Here is a 26,911-nt window from a genome sequence, read left to right on the forward strand (position 1 = left end):
CATTTGGGGGCATTCCTTTGCGGGTATAAAAGGGCGTATGAGTCAAATCTTCTAATTCTTTACAGTCAATACAGACCCTGTATTTTTTTTAAAGTCTCTAAGACATTTCTCATATGGATTTTCTGCAAAATATATGACATTTACAGAACCCACATCAGCGTGATGTGCTATAAAGGCTTTTAAGGATTCTCTTTTGGGATGACCTGGACAACTCACTCATAAGTTCCTGAAACTCGAGTAATATGGCCATTACAAACTCATGCTGATAAAATCTTTATACCACATCTCCGTGAATTGTGTATATTTATGTACATATGCAAACACACACAGGTATAGCCATCATAAAAACTCTTATATTTCCAAAACCTTTGTACAAATGTTCAACTATTACATAATCTGACTTTATTCTGCCAGGCGGCTGTGACTAAGCTTAACCCATGCCAATGACAAATGTTTCCATAACAACAAATGTGCTTTAAAATGGGGGAAGGGAAGGAAGACTATAAAAGAAAAAGAAAAAGTAAACCCAGTAAGTAGCATAAAAAAAAAAGTGATGGATCAAGGTACTATGAAACTCTCATTACCATTCATTTTATATCATTGACTGAATCCTTGGCTTGACAAATACTGTCCTATTGGCTGAGACATGGTTGGGTGACCCAAAATAGTTTTGCATTATAAATGATATTGGCTAATCAATAGCGTTTTAAATTATTGAGTGGACATCAGTTGATTGAGATAAGGTCATATAACCCTAAGACCAAAACCAGAGAAACATCTGCAGAGTGTGTCTGATGTTTCAGTGTATTTAAAGAAAAAAAAGAAATATAGGTGACATATGGAAACTTATTCCTTCCTTTACGCAGCATTTAGGGTATATTGGCTTATTTTTCTGGAGCTTCAGAGGCTCGCCAGCTATAGAAAAAAGAAAAGGAGTACTTGTGGCACCTTAGAGACTAACCAATTTATTTGAGCATAAGCTTTCGTGAGCTACAGCTCACTTCATCGGACGCATACTGTGGAAAGTAGAGAAGATCTTTTTATACACACAAACCATGAAAAAATGGGTGTTTACCACTACAAAAGGTTTTCTCTCCCCCCACCCCACTCTCCTGCTGGTAATAGCTTATCTAAAGTGATCACTCTCCTTACAATGTGTATGATAATCAAGTTGGGCCACCAGAGAGATTAAAATGTTCTCCGACTGGTTTATGAATGTTATAATTCTTGACATCTGATTTGTGTCCATTTATTCTTTTACGTAGAGACGGTCCAGTTTGACCAATGTACACGGCAGAGGGGCATTGCTGGCACATGATGGCATATATCACATTGGTGGATGTGCAGGTGAACGAGCCTCTGATAGTGTGGCTGATGTTATTAGGCCCTGTGATGGTGTCCCCTGAATAGATATGTGGGCACAGTTGGCAACGGGCTTTGTTGCAAGGATAGGTTCCTGGGTTAGTGGTTCTGTTGTGTGGTATGTGGTTGCTGGTGAGTATTTGCTTCAGGTTGGGGGGCTGTCTGTAGGTAAGGACTGGCCTGTCTCCCAAGATTTGTGAGAGTGATGGGTCGTCCTTCAGGATAGGTTGTAGATCTTTGATAATGCGTTGGCAGGGTTTTAGTTGGGGGCTGAAGGTGACGGCTAGTGGCGTTCTGTTATTTTCTTTGTTAGGCCTGTCCTGTAGTAGGTGACTTCTGGGAACTCTTCTGGCTCTATCAATCTGTTTCTTCACTTCCGCAGGTGGGTATTGTAGTTGTAAGAATGCTTGATAGAGATCTTGTAGGTGTTTGTCTCTGTCTGAGGGGTCGGAGCAAATGTGGTTGTATCGCAGAGCTTGGCTGTAGACAATGGATCGTGTGGTGTGGTCAGGGTGAAAGCTGGAGGGATGTAGGTAGGAATAGCGGTCAGTAGGTTTCCGGTATAGGGTGGAGTTTATGTGACCATCGTTTATTAGCACCATAGTGTCCAGGAAGTGGATCTCTTGTGTGGACTGGACCAGGCTGAGGTTGATGGTGGGATGGAAATTGTTGAAATCATGGTGGAATTCCTCAAGAGCTTCTTTTCCATGGGTCCAGATGATGAAGATGTCATCAATATAGCGCAAGTAGAGTAGGGGCGTTAGGGGACGAGAGCTGAGGAAGCGTTGTTCTAAGTCAGCCATAAAAATGTTGGCATACTGTGGGGCCATGCAGGTACCCATAGCAGTGCCGCTGATTTGAAGGTATACATTGTCCCCAAATGTAAAATAGTTATGGGTAAGGACAAAGTCACAAAGTTCAGCCACCAGGTTAGCCGTGACATTATCGGGGATAGTGTTTTTGACGGCTTGTAGTCCATCTTTGTGGGGAATGTTGGTGTAGCGGGCTTCTACATCCATAGTGGCCAGGATGGTGTTATCAGGAAGATCAGCAATGGATTGTAGTTTCCTCAGGAAGTCAGTGGTGTCTCGAAGGTAGCTGGGAGTGCTGGTAGCGTAGGACCTGAGGAGGGAGTCTACATAGCCAGACAATCCTGCTGTCAGGGTGCCAATGCCTGAGATGATGGGGTGCCCAGGATTTCCAGGTTTATGGATCTTGGATAGTAGATAGAATATCCCAGGTCGAGGTTCCAGGGGTGTGTCTGTGTGGATTTGATCTTGTGCTTTTTCAGGGAGTTTCTTGAGCAAATGCTGTAGCTCTCAGTGGGATCAGAGGGTAATGGCTTGTAGAAAGTGGTGTTGGAGAGCTGCCGAGCAGCTTCCTGTTCATATTCCGACCTATTCATGATGACAACAGCACCTCCTTTGTTAGCCTTTTTGATTATGATGTCAGAGTTGTTTCTGAGGCTGTGGATGGCATTGTGTTCTGCATGGCTGAGGTTGTGGGGCAAGTGATGCTGCTTTTCCACAATTTCAGCCCGTGCACGTCGGCGGAAGCACTCTATGTAGAAGTCCAGTCTGCTGTCTCGACTTTCAAGAGGAGTCCACCTAGAATCCTTCTTTTTGTAGTGTTCGTAGGGAGGTCTCTGTGGATTAGTATGTTGTTCAGAGGTGTGTTGGAATATTCCTTGAGTCGGAGACGTCGAAAATAGGATTCTAGGTCACCACAGAACTGTACATGTTCGTGGGGGTGGTGGGGCAGAAGGAGAGGCCCCGAGATAGGACAGCTGCTTCTGCTGGGCTAAGAGTATAGTTGGATAGGTTAACAATATTGCTGGGTGGGTTGAGGGAACCATTGCTGTGGCTCCTTGTGGCATGTAGTAGTTTAGAAAGTTTAGTGTCCTTTTTCTTTTGTAGAGAAGCAAAGTGTGTGTTGTAAATGGCTTGTCTAGTTTTAGTAAAGTCCAGCCACGAGGAAGTTTGTGTGGAAGGTTGGTTCTTTATGAGAGTATCCATTTTTGAGAGCTCATTCTTTATCTTTCCCTGTTTGCTGTACAGGATGTTGATCTGGTGGTTCCGCAGTTTCTTTGAGAGCGTGTGGCACAAGCTGTCAGCATAGTCTGTGTGGTATGTAGATTGTAATGGATTTTTTACCTTCAGTCCATTTGGTACGATGTCCATCTGTTTGCATTTGGAGAGGAAGATGATGTCTGTCTGTATCTGTACAAGTTTTTTCATGCAGTTGATAGATTTCCACTCCATACGGCTAAATGCAGTGCCTTGCATAATGACAGGTTTCAGAGTAACAGCCGTGTTAGTCTGTATGCACAAAAAGAAAAGGAGTACTTGTGGCACCTTAGAGACTAACCAATTTATTTGAGCATAAGCTTTCGTGAGCTACAGCTCACTTCATCGGATGCATACTGTGGAAAGTACAGAAGATCTTTTTATACACACAAACCATGAAAAAATGGGTGTTTACCACTACAAAAGGTTTTCTCTCCTCCCACCCCACTCTCCTGCTGGTAATAGCTTATCTAAAGTGATCACTCTCCTTACAATGTGTATGATAATCAAGGTGGGCCATCTCCAGCACAAATCCAGGGTTTAACAAGAACGTCTGAGGGGGTGGGGGGGGTAGGAAAAAACAAGGGGAAATAGGTTACCTTGCATAATGACTTAGCCACTCCCAGTCTCTATTCAAGCCTAAGTTAATAGTATCCAATTTGCAAATGAATTCCAATTCAACAGTTTCTCGCCGGAGTCTGGTTTTGAAGTTTTTCTGTTGTAATATCGCAACTTTCATGTCTGTAATCGCGTGACCAGAGAGATTGAAAGGGGAACAAAACTATAAATGCTGCGTATTGGGAGGACAAATCCTGGGGGAAAAAAGCCCTTTACTCCTACATGGGGTTAGGCATTTTGATGAAGTCTGACTCAGAATTGTCTTCTTTGTACCGGCTGTCACTGCGGACTGCCACGTTGACATATGAGATTACATGCACCTGCTGCTAAGCCACAGCTCGGTCAAGATCCCCTACTACCTGCTCTCTGTCTTCCATGCTGGGCGATGAAGCTAATGGCATGGGGAGCTCTTTGAAGCTACCGGCATAGGGAGTGACAGATAGAGAAGATCAAAGATGGAAGGGAGGGGCTGTGGATGAGATTAAAGGTAGGACTGGCCAAAAAATGTTTACAAAACTTTTTCAGTAAAAATGGGCGTCCAATGACACTTTAATGTTTTGCAAATTTCTGTCAGTTTCATAAAGCTGTTTACCAGCCAATTTTTTTTTAAAGTCAGAATATTTTATTTCAACAATTTCAAACTGTAAATATTTAATTTTTTTCAGTTTAAAACAACTTTTTGTTTCAAAATGTCCTTCAATTTTATTTTAAATATCAAAAACCCTTTACAAGTGGTTGAAATTAAACAAAATATTGGATTTGGGGTTGGATCAAAACATTTGATTCAACCTAAAACAGCATTTTTTCAATTTTTCAATTTGCTGAAAATTCCCAAAACTTTCAGTATTGCGAGAGAACTGAAAAATTGATTATTCGCACAGCTCTAGTTAGACTCTGTGTTCAGGGGTCTGCAGTATCTTTGACCCTGCGGGTTTTCTGTGGGGCAAGGAGGTGTCTCTGGGATAGTGGGTCCTCACTTTGGAAAATCTGGCCCCATACACATTGCACTCATACTACTGGCGACAGTTATAAGTAAGGTTGCCTAAGAGATTTGTTCCTAATCTTTCTTCAGTTGTTTATGTCTTCCAAAATCTTTCACTTTGAATTGAGTCGAAATTTCAAGGCCTAGTCTCTGTCGAAGTGTGATTTTAAAAAAAATGGAAGTAAAAATGGTTCAGCCAATTTTGAGAATGAATTCAGTGGAGAGGAAAATACCACTTCTTCCCACCATACATTTAATTGTGAACAGCTCTAGTGCTGACATAGCTGGGAGTAGAAAGTTGAACCTGGCAGCAAGATGGCACTAAAGGTGCCTTTCGGTGTGCTAGTGAATTGGCTTTGATTTTGCTGTGTGAGAAGGGCTTTTTAAATTATAGGTGGCATGAGAAAAGTAATCTTTTTAAACAAAACACTTTGTAATAATCTTCTGTTATTGATCTCAAAGTCAAGAATTGCCACAATAAATCTCTTGTATGGTAGGAGATTCTCCTCTTGAATTGTGAGGAGAGCCAGTCTGATTGCTGTACAAGAAACTGGATACGGAAGTGGTTTTCGGATTATTGCTGGTTCTTAAATCTCTCACCCTATTTCACCACTTTGCCTGTCTCCTCTGCTGTGAAAAGGAGGCAATCCCATTAATATTTTAACATCTGCAGGTATTTGAAGAATGAGCCGTTAAGAAGGAGAGGTTCCTGACTCTAGAAATGTTTACATGAGTGCAACCACAAATACTAACATCCTGCCTAAATACCTGACACCAGGTCTTCTTTGAAATGTGATGCACTGTGGGTATGTGCAGGCTTACCCCAGGCTCCTACCCAGTTTTTGTCCAACGCCCCTGACAAATTTACCTAGGGTTCTACAGGATCTCCACTGGTAGTAAATCCATATAAAAGGGAAGGCAGGGCTTTCAGAGGCAAAGGTTGCCCACAATCTTGCCTTCAATGGGAGGTTCAGGCAGCCAGCACATCCTCAGAAATGTCATGCTTCTCCCCATCAAAAAGTAACAGACTCCTTTGCCCCATGATTATAGCATTACACATAAGCCTGGCCTGAGGATCTGGAGAGGAATTAACAGGATGGCTGAAACTAGGGTGACCAGACAGCAAATGTGAAAAAAATCAGGACGGGGGTAGGGAGTAATAGGAGCCCATATAAGAAAAAGACCCAAAAATCGGGACTGTCCCTATAAAATTGGGACATCTGGTCACCCTAGCTGTAACTACCAATGTAACCGACCACTTTTATAGACAATATATGTCAGTGTTGGTGAAGGGATGTTATATCCCATAGTGTAAAGCAATATCTTCTCCATGCCCCTGTATGGAACATGGCTAGTATGGTAACACTTTAAAATAGCCGTTTAATCATTGCTCTATTAATTTCTTCAACATTTATTTTAATAATACAATAAGCTCATTTGGTTTTAAAGTAGATGTAATGAGTATCGGATTTCCACTGTCATTCAGCATTACTTAAAGTGCACCGTTATTTTACCGCTAACACTGTAATGCTGAATGAAATTAACATGCTCAGAGAGATCACTGATATCGGTACAAATCTCTGAGGCTGCAATGAGCCTGAAGGGAAATACAGGTTTCTTGCTCAGGTCTATTTGCGCTCTACTGTTTGTGCTCTAGACTAGATGCGATAAATCGACCCCTGCTGGATCGATCGCTGCCCGTCGATCCTGTGGGTAATGTAGACAAGCCCATTGAAGTACTGCATAGAATGCATGTAACTGTTTAGGCTGTGTACACATTTCCTTTTGTGACTGATCAACAGAGGATAGCTGCCAGCTATTTCTCCCAGGTAATAGATTTAGTGCCTGATACAATTTCTACTGACATAATTAACAAGTCTTTCCAAATTATAGAGGGCATTAGTTCCCAGGGCTAGTCCTTTAGGTCAAATGATAGAGGTCTGTCCTTTGGTGCTGAAGGTCCAGAGTTCATGTTCTGCTGTTAACAAGGATGAGGGTTGCTACACATAGATTTTAGAACAGATCACAAAAACAGAAACAACTACCTTGGAAGTCCACCTAAAACTTGTGTTTAATTGAAAATTTGTTACTAATAACAAAATTTACATTTTGTTCTCTTTTGTGGGATGCTTTATACCAACTGTTTTTGTTTGTTTGTTTGTTTGTTTAGAATTGCTTCACTGTTTATTTACATGCCCACTGGTAATATTAAAAGTATATCCTTTCTTAAACCAGTGCATCATTGTTTCAAGTTTTGTTGAGCCCTTCTGCATCAATAATTGGTTTGAAATGGACTGTAAGTATATTCTAGATCCTTCACAAAAGAATCTTGTGCACTGTCAGAAACACTAGAAGGGAGGAGTATACAAAGAGGAGTATGTAGAGGCTAACAGAGAACACTTATTTCCTCAGAATGAAATTACTTTTTTAAATTTTCACTCAAAGTATTTATATAAACCAGTGTTATGCTGGGATTTTTTTTTTAAAATGCCTGTGAATTGGCATATACCGTAGTGCGGCTAGTTTCTAAAATGCCACTTCAGCAACACCTTCTGTACCGCTGCCAGATAAGCACTTAACTCTCGCAGGTGTTGAATTCCTGAGGAATGCCAACGTTAGGGAACAGCATGAATGGAAGCATTACTATTGTAGGCAGACTTATTGCCACTGGCGGGGGGTGTAATATCTGGAAGGGGAAAATGTTATGTATTATTATTTCTGTACATATCCTGTTTGGAACAAATTGAAACACTATTAAATACATACAATAAAAATTGTGAAATGGATAACTTGTTGAACCAAAATATTATTCTTTTAATGACTGTTCATTTAGCTACTATTTGCTGAGGAGGGCTCAGCAGTTTTATGAAATATATTTCAGTCTGATACACAGGTTCATGGACTAGATCTATTTTATTTAGTCAGGTCACATTTCTAATGTATTTTGCCTTTTTGTGCACTGATAATTTACTCTTTTTCATGCGCTTATTCTCTGATTTATATTCCTGATACTTCTGCATTATTTAATGTTTTCTTTGTTTTGGACACTGAAACTATTATTTCTATTAACAGGTACTGTAATAAGCCCAGGCCTATGCTGTATGTCTACACTGCAGCTGGAAGCAAGCATCCCAGCCCGGATAGACAGATTTGTGCCAGCTCCATTCAAGCTACCATGCTAAAAAACAGCTATGTGGATGTTGCGGCACTGGCGAAAACTCAGGCCGGCCACCCGAGCTCAAACCCACCTTACCCCTTAGGTTTGAGTGTGGGTGGCTAGCCCAAGCCTCTACCACAGCCATAACGTCCACATGGCTATTCTGAGCACACCAGTGCATGTCTGTCTATGCAGATTTGGCGGCTCGCACTCAGCTGCCGTGTAAATATACCCTTAGTAATTTGGGGCACCTCAGTTTCTGAGTGCCCAACCTGAGACACCTCAGAACAGTGGTTTTCAACTGTGGGTCGCAACCCAGTGGGTCGTGGAATGTCAGGCACTGGGTCGCGGCGGCTCTGGTCAGCACCGCCGACCAGGCTGTTAAAAGTGCTGCCCAGCTAAGGCAGGCTAGTCCCTACCTGTCCTGACACTGCGCTGCGCCCTGGAAGCGGCCAGCAGCGGGTCCGGCTTCTAGGCAGGGGAGCCATGTGGCTCCACACACTGCCCCCACCCCAAGCTCCGGCTCCACACTCCCATTAGCTTGAAACCAGTCCATGGGAGCTGTGGGGGGTCGGTGCCTACGAGAGCTGCGCGGAGCCGCTTGCGTGCCTCCTCATAGGAGCCGGACCTGCTGCTGTCTGCTTCTGGAGCGCAGCGTGGTCCGCGATGCCAGGACAGGTAGGAATCCTGTTTTAGCATCCCTGCTGCGCCCCTGACTGGGAGCCACCCGAGGTAAGCGCGTGCCCTAACCCCGCGCCCCCATCCCTAGCCCTGAGCCCCCCAAACCTGGAGCCCTCTCCTGCACCCGAAACCCCTCATCCTTGGCCCCACCCCAGAGCCTGCACCCCCAGTCCAAAATCCTGACCCTGTCCCACACCCCCACCCCAGCCCTGAGCCCCCCCCCAAACCCGGAGGCCCCTCCTGCACCCCAAACCCCTCATCCCTGGCCCCACCCCACAGCCCTCACCCTTGCATCCCAACCCTCTGCCCCAGCCCTGAGCCCCCCCACACCACAAACCCCTCCCTCATCCCCAGCTCTGTTGAGTCACTGGCATCAACAATTTTCTTCAACTGGGTCACCAGAAAAAAAGTTTGAAAACCACTGCCTTAGAACAGCCCCATTTTCAAAGTATTGAGTACCTATCCTCATGGATGCTCATGGCCCATTTATGGTGCCAATTTTGGTACCCAAAAATTTAGGCACTAAAAATGACTCGTCACTTTTGAACATTAAAGTCTTGATTTTTCAGGAGTGCTGAGCACACACCCCTGGGTGCTGAGGGTGTCTAGCATGGCTGAATACGAGGCCCTTTGTGTTTAAGTGGGAAATACTGTACAGAAAAACATCTTTTAATTCTCGTACCAATGGAAGCATCACTTTACCAAACACTTTCACTATTGGAAATATTAGTTGCAAACAAGAGCTCAGGGGCTTTGTTTCTTCCACTGACATTCCATTTTGAGCAAGCTGAAGAAAAATTTGCACTTCATTTAATCTGAATATCAAACTTCTCCCTGACAGAGAATTACATCAAATGATTTTTACTGTGCTATAAATGCATTAAGCAAGGGCACACATTCATATTTATAAGGAATCTAGTGTAGTAGGAAGAGAACCTGAGACATAAGCCCTTGTATTAGAGGCCTGGTATGAATCATAGAATCATAGAATCATAGAATATCAGGGTTGGAAGGGACCCCAGAAGGTCATCTAGTCCAACCCCCTGCTCGAAGCAGGACCAATTCCCAGTTAAATCATCCCAGCCAGGGCTTTGTCAAGCCTGACCTTAAAAACCTCTAAGGAAGGAGATTCTACCACCTCCCTAGGTAACGCATTCCAGTGTTTCACCACCCTCTTAGTGAAAAAGTTTTTCCTAATATCCAATCTAAACCTCCCCCATTGCAACTTGAGACCATTACTCCTCGTTCTGTCATCTGCTACCATTGAGAACAGTCTAGAGCCATCCTCTTTGGAACCCCCTTTCAGGTAGTTGAAAGCAGCTATCAAATCCCCCCTCATTCTTCTCTTCTGCAGACTAAACAATCCCAGCTCCCTCAGCCTCTCCTCATAAGTCATGTGCTCTAGACCCCTAATCATTTTTGTTGCCCTTCGCTGGACTCTCCAATTTATCCACATCCTTCTTGTAGTGTGGGGCCCAAAACTGGACACAGTACTCCAGATGAGGCCTCACCAGTGTCGAATAGAGGGGAACGATCACGTCCCTCGATCTGCTCGCTATGCCCCTACTTATACATCCCAAAATGCCATTGGCCTTCTTGGCAACAAGGGCACACTGTTGACTCATATCCAGCTTCTCGTCCACTGTCACCCCTAGGTCCTTTTCCGCAGAACTGCTGCCTAGCCATTCGGTCCCTAGTCTGTAGCGATGCATTGGATTCTTCCATCCTAAGTGCAGGACCCTGCACTTATCCTTATTGAACCTCATCAGATTTCTTTTGGCCCAATCCTCCAATTTGTCTAGGTCCTTCTGTATCCTATCCCTCCCCTCCAGCGTATCTACCACTCCTCCCAGTTTAGTATGAGGCAGGACCTGCTCACAGAATCTGGCAAGAGCAGGGTTAATATTGCAAAAATACAGATTCTTAGAAAGTGCTAAGCACAAAGTACTCATGCAAACATGCTGGCCCTCAGAAGGAGGGTGAATTTCATCCTCTGTGAATCCCTGGTTCATTCATATGTATCTGAGGCATCAAAGTAGTCAATGGGCAGACTGTTACCATGTATGCATACTAAAGGGACTAGGCAACATTGCAGTTACTATAGGTCTAAGAGTTACAGTTGCTTCAAAGCAGAGGATATATATTTATTAAAAGAAGTCATTGCAGCCTATCAAGTAAATAAGAGGCTAAAAGTTGTCTAAATATATCTTTGTGTGAAATCCCGTAACATCAAGTAAATATGAGTCTGGAACATTTAAAAATGGCCTAAGTGCATATTTATTCAATATATTAGTCTACCGTGTCAGGCTAACGCCTTTCCTACAAAAACCTCTTTTTTCATGATGTTACATTTTAAAAGATTGAAATTATAGCACAAAAAATAAGACTATTTTGAAAGGCCTGCCTTGGTCATACAACTACATTTTCATGTTAAAGATGGTACTCCCTCTACTGGCCGTTTGATGGTGGCCTATGTGAAAATTAGTTTGATTGTTTTCTCTTCAATATCTTGCACCCTTCTTAGCAGCCTCTGCAAAGAAGCCAAAGACTGAATTAACAGTTCACTGCTAAGGCACAGTGGGTCAGTGGAATGGGAAAGCCTGTACTTGGATAACTGGAGACCAGGGCGGTACTATTTCAAGCCCACAGTACACTTCAGTACACCTCAGTACACAGAACACCAGAACACTCACATTAATCGAGGGGAAGGAGCTAACGAGAGAATGAAAATCAAAATAATGCTGAGGTCATCTTTTTTAAGGGAAAAAGCAAAAATGTTTCTGTTTTTGTTAAATATATTATTTTAATAAATACTAATTAATTGCTCTCAAAGTGAATGACTCCAGGTGTTCTGTAAACTGGAGAAACCAGTGGTTATGTAGGTCTCACTGATTTCCCAAAATCATTGTAAGCACATACATTTGTAAGATGAAATATTTTTTTCCTTAGACCAACACCTATATGTTAGTAGAAAAAAATGAAAATAAGATTGCATTTGGTTCCACTTAGCTGAGCTTATTTTTTTAGATGCCATCATTAATCAGATTTAACAAAAATAGCAACATATTAGATCATTAGACAGAATTTTTAAAAAGATCCTAGGACAGTGAGGTGGCAAAACTGTGATACTGGCCATTTTTCTGTTTTTTGACAACAGACTGAGACCTGTCTTATCATTTATTTGCTTTCCATGGGAACCACAAATTGATATATTAACAGTAGTTCACAATATACCATGTCTATTCTCCACTACCCTCTCTGAAATTATGTAAACATTCTGTTTCAAGCCAATGGAACTGAAGATAGCCACAAACTTTTGTGGAGGAGAGGGCTCTTTAATCTAGCAGATGGCAGCATAACAAGATTCAATGGCTGGAAGTTAGAACAAGGTACATTTAAACTGAAAGGAAGGTGCACATTTTTGAGAGAGGGTAATCAATCATTGAAAAAAACTCACCAACGGATGTGTTGAATTCTCCATGACTTGAAACTTTTAAATTAAGATTAGAATTCTTTCTAAAAGGTTTGCTTTAGTTTAACCACAGGTTATTGGGTAGAGCTGCTGAAGCTTCTTCATTTTTTTTTTTTTTAATTGGGTTAACTGAAACCAATTTGTGTAATTTGGGGGAAATTGTTTTGGTTAAAAAAAACCCCACCAGAAATGTCAAACCAACCCTGCTCCAGAAGAGGGATTCAAACCTGGTCTTCTACATGCCAGGTGATTGCCCTAGCCACTGAGCTAAAGGTTATAAGGGGACACTGGCACTTCCTCCTCCAGCTGTGTTTTGTCAGTCTAGCCCTTTATTTCATTCTCTTTTGCTAAAAATACCCAAAACGAAACATTTTGTTTTGAAGAAAATGAAAACTTTTACTTTACCCAAAATGAAATTCTGACAATTTTCAATATTGTTTCACCCCAGAACCAATTTTTTGGAACGTCCAAAAAAACCGAAAAATCAGTTGTTTGCCCAGCTCTATTATTGTGCTTGATGCAGGACATTCTGAAATTATATGGCCTGTGCTACATAGGAAGTGGGATGAAATGATCACAATGGTCTCTATTACATGTAGGAAACTACCGTATAATGCAACTGTTTTGGTTAATATTTTCTCATGAATGTTTATCAACCTAAAGATAAAACCCAGAGCTTACCCTGGGCTGAAGTCTCTTGCTTACTTGAAGAACAAACTAGCTTGGGCTCAGATCCTGCAAATGGCTCGACAAGAGCAGACTCCAGCTCCTGTGAAGAACCTCCAGGAAGTCAGCAAGATTCCATGCAGGTGAAGGATCTGCCCACATGGAGATCGTTGCAGGATTAGGTCCTTAGTGTGAACTCTCTGCTGCCCTGCATTACCAATAAAACTCATCTCTCACCCAGAGATAGTAGACTAAGAGCGCCAGATTCCTCCCTGCTACAACTCCATTCAAATCAATGGAGCTGCACTGTCATGGATTTGACCCAGACTGTTGAGAATTCTCTAACATATCTTCTATTGCCTTCAGCCATTTTCTTTTGGACAAAGATTAAAGAGAGAGCAGGTAAAAACAAAACTAGGTGAAAAATTCACAAAAAGCTTTGTGAAAAATTGTTTGTACCTTTCATCAAAAACTGTAGTCAAAAGTTCTCCAACCAGCACTAACTGGGGCCCAAATACAGCAGCGACATAAATGATGACATAAATTACCTGCTGCATTAAGAGGTCAGAACACGGAAATGGCAAAGTAGTGTGACTTGCACCCATTTGGTACTCAGTGGGTGTGCCACAGAGTTGGTGTTATGTGGGGACCAAACTCAGTCCTGCAGTAAATGGGTGCAAAGAGCACTGAAATCTACAGGAGTTTTGCTCAGTTAAGGACCAGTTGAGGTATGCTAAGGGCTGCATTAGGGAGGCTGTGTTGGTGACTATCCGAGTGTCTGTGGTGGGGACACTTTGACCATGTGCTTGTTTGTTTGTTTGTTTGAAAAGTGTGAATTGGGAATGCTTTGTTCCAGGTGAGCCTTGAGTGGGCCTGTCTGTTATAAAAAGCCAGTCAGCTGCAATCCCCTGGGTGAATAACAAGAGGGGGAAAAAGAAAAGGAGTACGTGTGGCACCTTAGAGACTAACCAATTTATTTGAGCATAAGCTTTCGTGAACTACAGCTCACTTCATCGGATGCATACTGTGGAAAATACAGAAGATGTTTGTTTTTATATACACAAATCATGAAAAAATGGGTGTTTATCACTACAAAAGGTTTTCTCTCCCCCCACCCCACTCTCCTGCTGGTAATAGCTTATGTAAAGTGATCACTCTCCTTACAATGTGTATGATAATCAAGGTGGGCCATTTCTAGCACAAATCCAGGTTCCCCCCCGCCCCCCCGAAACAAACCCTCTCACCTGTTGGTAATGGCTTATCTAAAGTGATCACTCTCCTTACAATGTGTATGATAATGAAGGTGGGCCATTTCCAGCACAAATCCAGGATTTAACAAGAACATCTGAGGAAGGGGGGGAGGGGTTAGGAAAACAAGGGGAAATAGGTTACCTTGCATATTGACTTAGCCACTCCCAGTCTCTATTCAAGCCTAAGTTAATTGTATCCAATTTGCAAATTAATTCCAATTCAGCAGTCTCTCGCTGGAGTCTGGATTTGAAGTTTTTCTGTTGTAATATCGTAACTTTCATGTCTGTAATCACGTGACCAGAGAGATTGAAGTGTTCTCTGACTGGTTTATGAATGTTATAATTCTTGACATCTGATTTGTGTCCATTTATTCTTTTACGTAGAGACTGTCCAGTTTGACCAATGTACATGGCAGAGGGGCATTGCTAGTACATGATGGCATATATCACATTGATAGATGTGCAGGTGAACGAGCCTCTGATAGTGTGGCTGATGTTATTAGGCCCTGTGATGGTGTCCCCTGAATAGATATGTGGGCACAGTTGGCAAAGGGCTTTGTTGCAAGGATAGGTTCCTGGGTCAGTGGTTCTGTTGTGTGGTATGTGGTTGCTGGTGAGTATTCTCTTCAGGTTGGGGGGCTGTCTGTAGGCAAGGACTGGCCTGTCTCCCAAGATTTGTGAGGAAAGGAGTCCAGGAGAGCTGGCTGTATTTTAAAGAATTCTTATTGAGGTTACAGGGACAAACCATCCCGATGTGTAGAAAGAATAGTAAATATGGCAGGCGACCAGCTTGGCTTAACAGTGAAATCCTTGCTGATCTTAAACACAAAAATGAAGCTTACAAGAAGTGGAAGATTGGACAAATGACCAGGGAAGAGTATAAAAATACTGCTCGGGCATGCAGGAGTGAAATCAGGAAAGCCAAATCACACCTGGAGTTGCGGCTAGCAAGAGATGTTAAGAGTAACAAGAAGGGTTTCTTCAGGTATGTTAGCAACAAGAAGAAAGTCAAGGAAAGTGTGGGCCCCTTACTCAATGAGGGAGGCAACCTAGTGACAGAGAATGTGGAAAAAGCTAATGTACTCAATGCTTTCTTTGCCTCTGTCTTCACGAACAAGGTCAGCTCCCAGACTGCTGCACTGGGCAGCACAGCATGGGGAGGAGGTGACCAGCCCTCTGTGAAGAAAGAGGTGGCTTGGGACTATGTAGAAAAGCTGGATGAGCACAAGTCTATGGGGCCAGATGCGCTGCATCTGAGAATGCTAAAGGAGTTGGTGGATGTGATTGCAGAACCATTGGCCATTACCTTTGAAAACTCATGGCGATCGAGGGAGGTCCCAGACGACTGGAAAAAGGCTAATGTAGTGCCCATCTTTAAAAAAGGGAAGGAGGAGGATCCTGGGAACTACAGGCCAGTCAGTCTCACCTCAGTCCCTAGAAAAATCATGGAGCAGGTCCTCAAGGAGTCAATTCTGAAGCACTTAGAGGAGAGGAAAGTGATCAGGAACAGTCAGCATGGATTTACCCAGGGCAAGTCATGCCTGACTAATCTAATTGCCTTCTATGACGAAATAACTTGCTCTGTGGATGAGGGGAAAGCAGTGGACGTGTTGTTCCTTGACTTTAGCAAAGCTTTTGACATGGTCTCCAACAGCATTCTTGCCAGTAAGTTAAAGAAGTATGGGCTGGATGAATAGACAATAAGGTGGATAGAAAGCTGGCTAGATTGTTGAGCTCAACGGGTAGGATCAATGGCTCCATGTCTAGTTGGCAGCCGGTATCAAGTGGAGCGCCCCAAGGGTAGGTCCTTGGGCCGGTTTTGTTCAATATCTTCATTAATAATCTGGAGGATGGTGTGGATTGCACCCTCAGCAAGTTTGCAGATGACACTAAAGTGGGAGGAGAGGTAGATATGCTGGAGGGTAGGGATAGGATACAGAGTGCCCTAGACAAATTAGAGGATTGGACCAAAAGAAATCTGATGAGGTTCAACAAGGACAAGTGCAGAGTCTTGCACTTAGGACGGAAGAACCCAATGCACCTCTACAGACTGGGACCGAATGGCTCAGCAGCAGTTCTGCAAAAAAGGACCTAGGGGTTACAGTGGACGAGAAGCTGGACATGAGTCAACAGTGTGCCCTTGTTGCCAAGAAGGGCAATGGCATTTTGGGATGTATACGTAGGGGCACTGCCAGCAGATCGAGGGACATGATCATTCCCCTCTGTTCGACATTGGTGAGGCCTCATCTGGAGTACTGTGTCCAGTTTTGGGGCCCACACTACAAGAAGGATGTGGAAAAATTGGAAAGCGTCCAGCGGAGGGCAACAAAAATGATTAGGGGACTGGAACACATGACTTATGAGGAGAGGCTGAGGGAATGGGATTGTTTAGTCTGCAGAAGAGAAGAATGAGAGGGGATTTGATAGCTGCTTTCAACTACCTCAAAGGGGGTTCCAAAGAGGATGGATCTAGACTGTTCTCAGTGGTAGCAGATGACAGAACAAGGAGTAATGGTCCCAAGTTGCAGTGGGGGAGGTTTAGGTTGGATATTAGGAAAAACTTTTTCACTAGGAGGGTGGTGAAACACTGGAATGCATTACCTAGGGAGGTGGTGGAATCTCCTTCCTTAGAAGTTTTTAAGGTCAGGCTTGACAAAGCCCTGGCTGGGATGATTTTTAGCTGTGGATTGGTCCTGCTTTGAGCAGGGGTTTGGACTAGATGATCTTCTGAGGTCCCTTCCAACCCTGATATTCTATGACCACAAAATTAGGCTCTGTTTGGCTCCAAGACACAGCTTACTATATGCTATTATTGATATATGATCTGAGCAGAAAGCAATTTAGTTGATTTGAAACTAATCAGAATATAATCTCAGTTTTCTTTATGAGAAATCTAAAATAAAATAATTACAGGTAGGAAAACCTCATCTGGATTTATGAGGATTTACACACAATCCCCACACACTCCAAAGCAGCAGTTCTGCAGAAAGCATTATATATTATACATCTTGTAAGGCACTTAATAGCCAAATAAAATAAAAAAAGGAAAAATCATTGAGCACAATCTTAATGAAAACATTATATTCTGATGACACTTACATGATAAAAGATGCCAAGGGAAATTATTCTAACTTTTATGAGACACATAGATGGTACAGCTTCCATGTCTATATATACCAGTGATTTCTTTTAAAAAAGGGATGTTATGCATTCTGTAGTTATTAATATAACAAGGTGACCTACCGGATTATCAAAGAAAGACAGGCACTTAAAGGAAAATTCTGTTCATAAAATCAGAAAGGCAGAGAAGAATAAGAATTGGTGAAATATTCTTTATACTTTTTAAGAAACAAAGAGAGGCATCTGGTTACATTACAAATATTCCAAGCATTGCTGTGATGAAATAGAAAAAGCACCTGCTATTTCTAGCAGCCATCCACAGAAATGCTGTGATCTTAAAGGAAGTTAAACAGAATCAGAAGAATACATTTTACTAGGAACAAGAGGATCAGTTGTTCCCTGGTCATGCACAGTCTTGCAGAGAAGTGAGGGGTAGTATGGTACATACTTATTGAGCTGGATAATAGAAGCTGTAGGACTACAGAATCCACTCAACTTCCCAAGGAAGAGATATAAAAAGAGCAGAAAGATGCCAAATTTTTCTAATGGAGGATTCTGCCAAAATACTTTTCCAATAGCAACAGTCATACCCATCTAGCATGTCTCAGTATGGAGATTATCTGTTTGCATTTTAGATTATGGCTTGGTGTTGTACTCTATAACTTTGCCCTAAAATGAAATATTTGCATGATAAAATCCATTATAATAAAAATACTCTTCTTCAAAAAATATACCTTGGAGCCCAGCAAAATTTTTATTATACTAGCATTTATTTTATAATCTATTAGAGGTTCTTTACTAAATGTGGCCAACATTTTCAAACTCAGGTAGTTAAAGTTAGGGACCATACTTAGCTACTTAAATAACTGGCCTAATTTCAAGAGACTGCTACAACTGATTCTAATTTTATTGAGATGCTAAAATATAAATGTAAGTTAACAAAGATGCGTAGTCACATGAAAATCAATGTGAGTAAGGCACCTAAGCTGCTTTGGAATTTTGTAGATCCTCCCCGGCACCCATCTACAACTTTATGCCTAAATAGCTTTGTAAATTTGGCCCTACATGCAGACCTATCCCTGTCCCCAGTGGAACAGACAGGGAAGCATTTATCACACATCTCAGTTTTGAAAAGGTAATCCACTTACCTGAAGAAAAGTAATCCACTAAACTTCCTATAAAAGTGAGGCTTTGGAGACAGGCTATGCTGCTGTTGATTGGTGCTGATTAGGCACAGGAAAGGCATGCTGAATTTTGGGACATTTGGGGGTCAGAACAGAATCCTCATGTTCCACGGGGGCATGCAGCTTTACTAAGAGCATTCTCATACCTCTCAACAATGCTCCTTGTTCATCAAGTTAAGATGTACAGTCATATCTGAGGCCATTATAACTACCGGGTATATAAACTGTGTGTGCTTGAACATGCACATATGCATGGGGTGCGTCACCAGAAATGCCAGTGGGGCAAAATATTTTTATGTAATCATTTCACCAAAGGAAGCAATAGAATCAGTCATTCCTAATCTTTGAATGAGGTACTTACAGCCAATTTCCTCACACAAATGGCTGCCTCCAGCTTTCTGGTGCCCTCTTGCCCCAAAGCATAGGATTGTTTTGTGGCACTGGCTCTCATGCTCCTCTAGTGCTGAAGATTCCCTGCAGTTATGTAATTTTTGCACTGCACTTGTCTTTAACTGCCTTTGTAATACTTATTTAATGATCTGCCTTTTCTGATCTGTACATGTCTCAGATCAGGATTTTCCTAACACTTTAAGACCAGTGATTGTTGTTCATGGCTGGTTTAGTCATAAATTCATAGAATTTAAGGTCAAAAGGGACCATTAGATCCCCTAGTCTGACCTCCTGTATAACAAAGGCAATAGACTTTCATTCAGTTACTCCTGTATTGAGCCCAGTAATTTGGGATTAACTAAAGCATATCTTCCAGAAAGGCATCCAGTCTTCATCTGAACACTTCAAGTGATGGAGAATCTACCACTGCCCTTGGTACTTTGTTGCAATGGTTAATCACTCTCACTGTTAAAAATGTGTGCCTTATTTCTAATGATAATTTGTCTGGCTTTAATGTTTAGCCATTGGTTCTTGTTATGCCTTTCTCTGCTAGATTAAAGAGCTCTTTTGTACCCAGTATTTTCTGCTCATGAAGGTACTAATACACCTTAAGTCAGACACTTCTGATGGCATAAACTCTTTGACCTAGAAAAGAGAAAGTAAAAAAACAGAAGATGATCCTGTCAATAAAAAACAGTGACAATACTAATCTCCCAGGCTGCTAGCACTGAGTCTGAAATGATCAAAAACATTTTTTCCCCAAATGTTGTCAATGGGTGCCATAACTGACTGGAAGGCAGAATGGATCACGTTATAGATGGCTCTCTAGGGATTAACTCAATGCATAAAACTGAAACAATGGCAAAATTGTCCACAGAGGATAGGAAGGGGTAAAAACAAAGGAGAATGAAAACCAGGCGAATGCAGAAGAACAAACAAACAAACAAACAGAAAAATCATGGATCAACTTATTCTTTTTACACAAAGAGAATCATTTAATATTTTCAGAGATGTAAGCAAGGCAATCACATCCTTTATACTGAGACATAGGGCAACTAACAGTGGCACTGAAAATATGATTTCTTGCCAGTAAGAGAAAGAGCCTTGGGAAAATCAAGTCATAACCAATGTTGAACAGAGATGATAGTCAAATTTTATCTAAAGATCAGTTTTCAGAGTAACAGCCGTGTTAGTCTGTATTCTCAAAAAGAAAAGGAGTACTTGTGGCACCTTAGAGACTAACCAGTTTATTTGAGCATAAGCTTTTGTGAGCTACAGCTCACTTCATCGGATGCATACTCTGGAAAATACAGAAGATGTTTATATACATACAAACCATGAAAAAATGGGTGTTTACCACTACAAAAGGTTTTCTCTCCCCCTACCCCACTCTCCTGCTGTTGACATCTTGATTCTTGACATCTGATTTGTGTCCATTTATTCTTCTACGTAGAGAATAAATAAATGTAAAGAATTATAACATTCATAAACCAGTCGGAGAACACTTCAATCTCTCTGGTCACGCGATTACAGACATGAAAGTTGCAATATTACAACAGAAAAACTTCAAAACCAGACTCCAGCGAGAGACTGTTGAATTGGAATTCATTTGCAAATTGGATACAATTAACTTAGGCTTGAATGGAGACTGGGAGTGGCTAAGTCATTATGCAAGGTAACCTATTTCCCCTTGTTTTTTCCTACCCCCCTCCCTTCCTCTGTCGGTTCTTGTTAAACCCTGGATTTGTGCTGGAAATGGCCCACCTTGATTATCATACACATTGTAAGGAGAGTTATCACTTTAGATAAGCTATTACCAGCAGGAGAGTAGGGTAGGGGGAGAGAAAACCTTTTGTAGTGGTAAACACCCATTTTTTCATGGTTTGTATGTATATAAACATCTTCTGTATTTTCCACAGTATGCATCCGATGAAGTGAGCTGTAGCTCACGAAAGCTTATGCTCAAATAAATTGGTTAGTCTCTAAGGTGCCACAAGTACTCCTTTTATCTAAAGATCAGTCATTATTTGAGATCCTATAGAATTCACAGTTTCAATAATGCTTATATCCTGTGCTTTTATTAAATCTTTATTGTTTTTTGGCTACTAAAATATATTTTACATTATATATAATATATATGTATAATATATATACATATACACATGGTTGGGTCACTGGGGGCTTAACAGGTTTAAGACCTGCTGATGATAATTTTTTTTCTTTAAGCAGATATCTTTGGATAAACTTTTACTTTAATTGTACCCCCTGGGGAAGTAAGGATCCATGCTTCCTTTACAGGATTGAGGATTGTATTAATCCAGAGTCATAGATATTTAAACATTAGCTAATGCATACTGAAGATATGCAATATATCCATACCCAAATTCTTGTCTGAAGTGGCCCAATCTGCTAAAGAAATGTGTGTGCAGGAAAGCCTGTACAAGAGGTTGTACAGAGTATCCCCTGAGTAATGAATATAGTTCTGCTCTACATTTATTAGAAGACCATTTTAATTAAGCAGCCTATTATTGTCTGTCTTCTGAGTGGTTACTTAAATTTAATCTCAGCTGGGGAATCCTCTCACACTGGAGATCATCTCCAACTCTGACCGACTGAATTTAAAATGCTCAGAAGTTCAGAACCATTGACCTGACTTTTTTCAATCTTTGTATTGTAGATCTTAATGAGCACTAAAAAAAAACCTGAAGATTTTCTATATGTAGGACTGTATAAGGAATTCCTCTTTGTATTCATTAGTTTTATTAGCAGATAATTTATAATGATATAAAGAGAGACCATATCTTTTTGCATCAGAACAAGAAAACAAAATTAACGAACTTTCAACATTACATATGTATTCCTGCTTTTTGTGTATTATTATTATTTATTTATTGTAGGCAAGATTTTCAAAAGAGCTCAGATCCAACAGCACCCACTTAGGCCCTAAATAAATGGCGACATTTTCAGAAGTGGTAAGCACTCAACAGTTCCCCATTCTCATACAAATTGAGACTTACAGTGAGAGCTGCTGGGAGCTGAGCACTTCTGAAAAAATCTATCCCTGCTTGTTTATGGCAACACTCAGGCTATGTCTACACTACTGCGGTAAGTCGACCTACACTGTGCAATTCCAGCTATGTGAATAATGTAACTGGAGTTGACATACCTTAGGTCGAGTTACCACAGGGTCTACATGGCAAGGGGTCGATGGGAGAAAATCTCCCATCGACTTACCTTACACGTCTCGTTGGGGGTCGAGTACAGGGGTCGACTGGAGAGTGATCTGCAGTCGATTTGGCAGACCCGCTAAATCAACCGCCTCGTGGATCGATCTCGAAGCGTTGATCCCCGTTGTAGTGTAGACCTGACCTCTGTATGTGGTAGGTGTTTTTCCACACATTCAGAAGGGACAGTGTTCACTGTGAGGAGCTCACACACTAAGGATAGACAGGCATGTAGACAGAATTTAGGAGGGCAAGAAATAAGGTATATTTACATAAGACAATTGGATTCACTCTTGGCAGCATGACAGAAGTGGGTCTTTAAGAGGCAGGTGAAGAGCCCTGCAACTAAGCTCAGGGAGGCTGTATCATGCACAGAGGGCAGGATGGAAGTGAACACAGAGGCAACTAGTGGGTAGAAGATGACCAGGGTGGAGACATTAGTGGAGTGGAAGGGATGGGGTCAATATGAAGCTGAAATAGGGAGTGCTTAACATCTTTATCTTAAAACTGCATTAATGATGGGACATAATGGAGGGTAGACATACAAACGGAACTTGTGATTTCCATTATGTTTGGCTGGATGCCTCCAGAAACCAGCCACCCTTGCCATTTAATGTGACAGATTTCTCTTTTAAAAGACAATGGATGAAATCCTGGCCCTATTGAAGTAAATGGGAATTTTGCCTTTTATTTGAGTGGGGCAAGAATTTCACCCCATATCTTAAATATTCACCTTTTTCCACACCATTTAACTACTTGGCACTAACAAAAAATCCATCATGCAGTATATATGCTAATATGCACCAATTAAGAAGCAGTCATTAAAAATCTGCTATCATTAGGCTTCATTAATCTGGGAGGTTTCCAATAAAGCAACTGTCCCAGTTAAGTCGAGTGCATTGCAATAATATTTTACGTTTATATAGCACCTTGCATACCAAGGCACTGTACCTATTAGACAGATAGATCAATACTACATTGCAGCAGGACTCTGTGGATGTGGGCAGCAGCCAGCTGTCAAACTGTGCACTGCACCACAGTGCGAAGAGGGACATTTTATACAGTGATACTGAGTTGAACTCCTCATCTTAAAAAATGTGATAGCAGATAGAGCTTCGAAGTGAAATCCTGGCCCCACTGAAATAGATGGCAAAGCTCCCATTTACTTCAACGGAGCCACGTTTTTACCTTCAAATTTTTAAGTTCTTGTCTGAAAGATGTACAGATCAAACAGCTTAGAATGCATCTTATTTATCTTGAGGGTGAAAAGCAAAGACAAACCAGCCTAGATTTGAGCCTGAGTTTCAAGGCAGACTAAATATTTTAAATCTGTTGCTTAGTCTTCCCCAGAAGTGCCCAAGGCAATTCAGGCTGTAATCGGTGTTCCTTTTCTCACCTTCTGTCTTGTCAAAAATCCACCCTCCCCAGTGTTTTTTAGTGCGTATTCTCTGGGAGTCTCCCATCAGGCTTAGCGGAAGACAGTAAGCATGGACCTAGCTGTCACAAAACCTAGATTCTAGTCTTAGGTCTGATGCAGATTTGGTGTATGTCCTTACACAAATCACTTAATTTCTCTGTGCCTCTGTAAAATGGGGCTCATAATGCCAGCCACCATTATAAAGTGACTTAATTATCCAAAATATGTTTTATATAGTAAAATAAATCAAATATCTGTACTTATCATTTTATCTAAAGAAATAGTTAATCAAGAAGTCACTGCAGGTATGAGGCGAAATTAATTACGAGGCAGATGCACAAAGACAGTAGGAAGGGGATGGAAATTACATTAGTAAGGGAACAGAGCAAGATGAAGGCAGAACTCTGTAGCCCAGATAAAAACACATTTAAATTGTGCTGGTCCAAATAAATGAACATTTCCATCTTTTGTGCCAATTTATGGCTCATTGAGGCTATCAGACCCCAAGTATCAGACCCCAACTTGACCCCGGGGCCTCCACCTGTGTTAATATTGTGTACCGTGGCATATGGCATCCAAGGACTGCACATCTACATTGAAGATGGAGGTAGCTGAAAGCTGTATCATCAAGTTCCATGGCTTGTGTTTGACCATCAGGTGCCACCTGCCATTGAGGACTGATAGCCTCAATGAGCCATATATTGGCACAAAAGATGGATGCAAAGTGATCCTTTCTCTACAAACTAGGCACAATGCTCCTGGCAAATTGCCAATGACATCCTTTGCAGAGAGCCTCTACTGTGCTGTATAAACAACAAAACAGATTTTAAATAACACCAACAAAGGCAGATCTTTACTCCAAACAAGTCCTGTGTGACCAATGACACCAATTAGTAATATCTATAATACCTATCTGAACTATAATTGTTTATTCATGCAATTGCATGTTCTCAGAATTTATACAAGTCTTTCAAAAACGTTATCTCAAAGGGATCAGCCAAAAAAGTAATTATATAAGTCAAGCGGAAAAAAAGAAAAAGATTTCTAATGACCTTATATTGCATGTAATATATGGGTTTTACTCCTTTTTATAATCATCCCAGATCATCTAATACAACTGAGTCTGAATGCACATTCTGGAATAGATTCTGATCTATCACACTGGGCACCTCCCAATGCAATGAGTGGGATAACAAGCAACTTTTAACAACTAATTAATCAAAAGCTTCCGATAGTCATTAATTTTTTATTTTAACGCAGATTATAGATATAATTCACTCCCAGTATTAACTGTCCGGTTAAAAGATTTTATCTTTCAGTTTTAATATGAATAAAGGATGATCCTACTAAATTATGTCTATCTGAAGCTTTAAATCATTTCAGTTTGAGAAATGACTGAAAAATAGTTTAAGGAAACAAACACTTATAGGAATCTTCCTTAATTATGTGTAATTTATTACTTTGCTGTTATTTGCCCCAAAATAACTTTGTATTGCGAATTTACAAGTGAATAAAAATAGACTGAAACTAACCATAGCCTGCAGGAAATTGCCTCCATTTCAAATGAGACATTAAGTGAAATACATAAAGCACAGGCCAGGAGCGATAATATGGACAGCCATGAATTAATTTTTCCTTGGCAATTCGTTCACGCTTAGCTATTTCCTGAAAGACAGATACATGTTCAACAGTAATGATAAAATATGTAAAAGAAGAAAAAACCTAAAATGAAAAAAGCAGCAAAGAAAAAAACACCATTTGCATATTAAAAACCAATAAAGTAAAGCAAATTTTGAGATGCATGACGTTTATTTTTAGGTAGGTTTTGTGACAGTAGAGCCAAAATACTAATCTTTAGTAATTCCAACTTGAGAAATAGCTATTAGAATTTCTTTTTCCGAATTGTGAACTTCTTTAGAAAATGATTAAACATACTTGTGATTTTTTTAAATGGGGGTGGGAGGGAAACCTTACTCTAAGATCCTGTCTCTGCTGCATAAATCAAACTCAGAAGTCAATCTTGTCAGTCTCAACACAGAGGCACTGATCCTTTGAAGTATAAAGCTGCTGCTTACCAAATCAAAAACAGCTGATTTGTGAAGCAATGAAACGATGCCTTAAAAATGTGTTTCCACTTTGAGTTTAACTAGACTTGGGCCCCATTCACAATATGCTCATGTACTCTTTCTACAATATTTAACCACACCTCATTAACATGGCTTAACACCCAGATCTTGGAAACATGACTTTTTGTTATTTACAACACCCTCGGGTCACACCCATCACTTCCCAGGCTCCATCTAGCATTCCAAAGATTATACAATCTAAGAGGAGGAAGGGAACAGAACACACATTGTTATATTACAGAAAAAATACATACCTAAAAACTTTGCATAATGTATGGAATTTATCTTTCCAAATCTCTCCATTACTCACTCTCCTTTTTAGCAGGTAACTTTTTCTTGTTTGTCAAAAAAGGAACCGCATAAAAATTACAGATAACCTGGATGACAAATAAAGAAAACCAACATGCTCCATGGAACAGCTTGATGCTCCCCTTCAATTTAAAAATGCATCCCCTGTATCTTGGAATTTCATCCATTGCTTGTGTGAAAGATGCTGTTTTCCTTGTTTAGATATAGAAAATAATAGCTATAGAGAGAGTTCCAGAGCTCTTCTTCCAAATGTTCACATTCACATCTGTTACTTGCTGGGTGACATCATGATTTGAGCAACCTCAAGACTAAAGGTGGAACAAGGCAACAGGCCAGACCTTTGGGCCTGATCCATCTTCTTTTACTACTCTAGGGAGAAAAATATGGCATAATACTGGTTTATATGGTCAGATGAAAATTCCACCAGTTTGAGGGAATCTTTAGGTGGTGTATAACTTGTGTAGCCATGTCGAGGCCATGCCCATCACAGCCCCAATACAGATGATGTGTTGGGGCATGTCCTGGGGAGCATAAGAACAGCCATTCTGGGTCAGATCAAAGGTCCACCTAACCCAGTATCCTGTCTTCCGACAGTGGCCAATGCCAGGTAAGAGGGACATGGCTATAGTGCTGCTGTGTTTCAGTGATCCCTGGCTGCCACTATGGCCTTGCCACACTCTTATAGCCAGTCACAATTTACAGCAGCACTGTGATTGCTCTACATTATACGGTAGGCCAGACTAATCACCAGCTGGTCCCAGAATCTGAGAGCATTAGTGAGATAGAAAGAAGAGGGAGCATAAGAATGACATAGAGTTGCCTTTGTCTCTACCCTTAGCTTGTTCACTAAGCACAGCTTGCTTGGATCTGAGAATTAGGGCCACCAT

At 41.2% G+C, this 26,911-nt stretch overlaps 1 protein-coding gene across 1 annotated transcript in view; it reads right to left on the reverse strand.

Moving 5' to 3' along the window:
* Nucleotides 1-26,911, reverse strand: part of CNBD1 (cyclic nucleotide binding domain containing 1) — a 280,150-nt gene that overhangs the window by 68,902 nt on the left and 184,337 nt on the right. Inside the window, exon 8 of the mRNA XM_043538780.1 lies at nucleotides 25,122-25,254. Within this exon, the coding sequence (XP_043394715.1) occupies nucleotides 25,122-25,254 (133 nt within the window). The remainder of the gene's footprint in view (nucleotides 1-25,121; nucleotides 25,255-26,911) is intronic.

Source organism: Chelonia mydas, chromosome 2, assembly GCF_015237465.2.
Source record: "Chelonia mydas isolate rCheMyd1 chromosome 2, rCheMyd1.pri.v2, whole genome shotgun sequence".
NCBI lineage: Eukaryota > Metazoa > Chordata > Testudines > Cheloniidae > Chelonia > Chelonia mydas.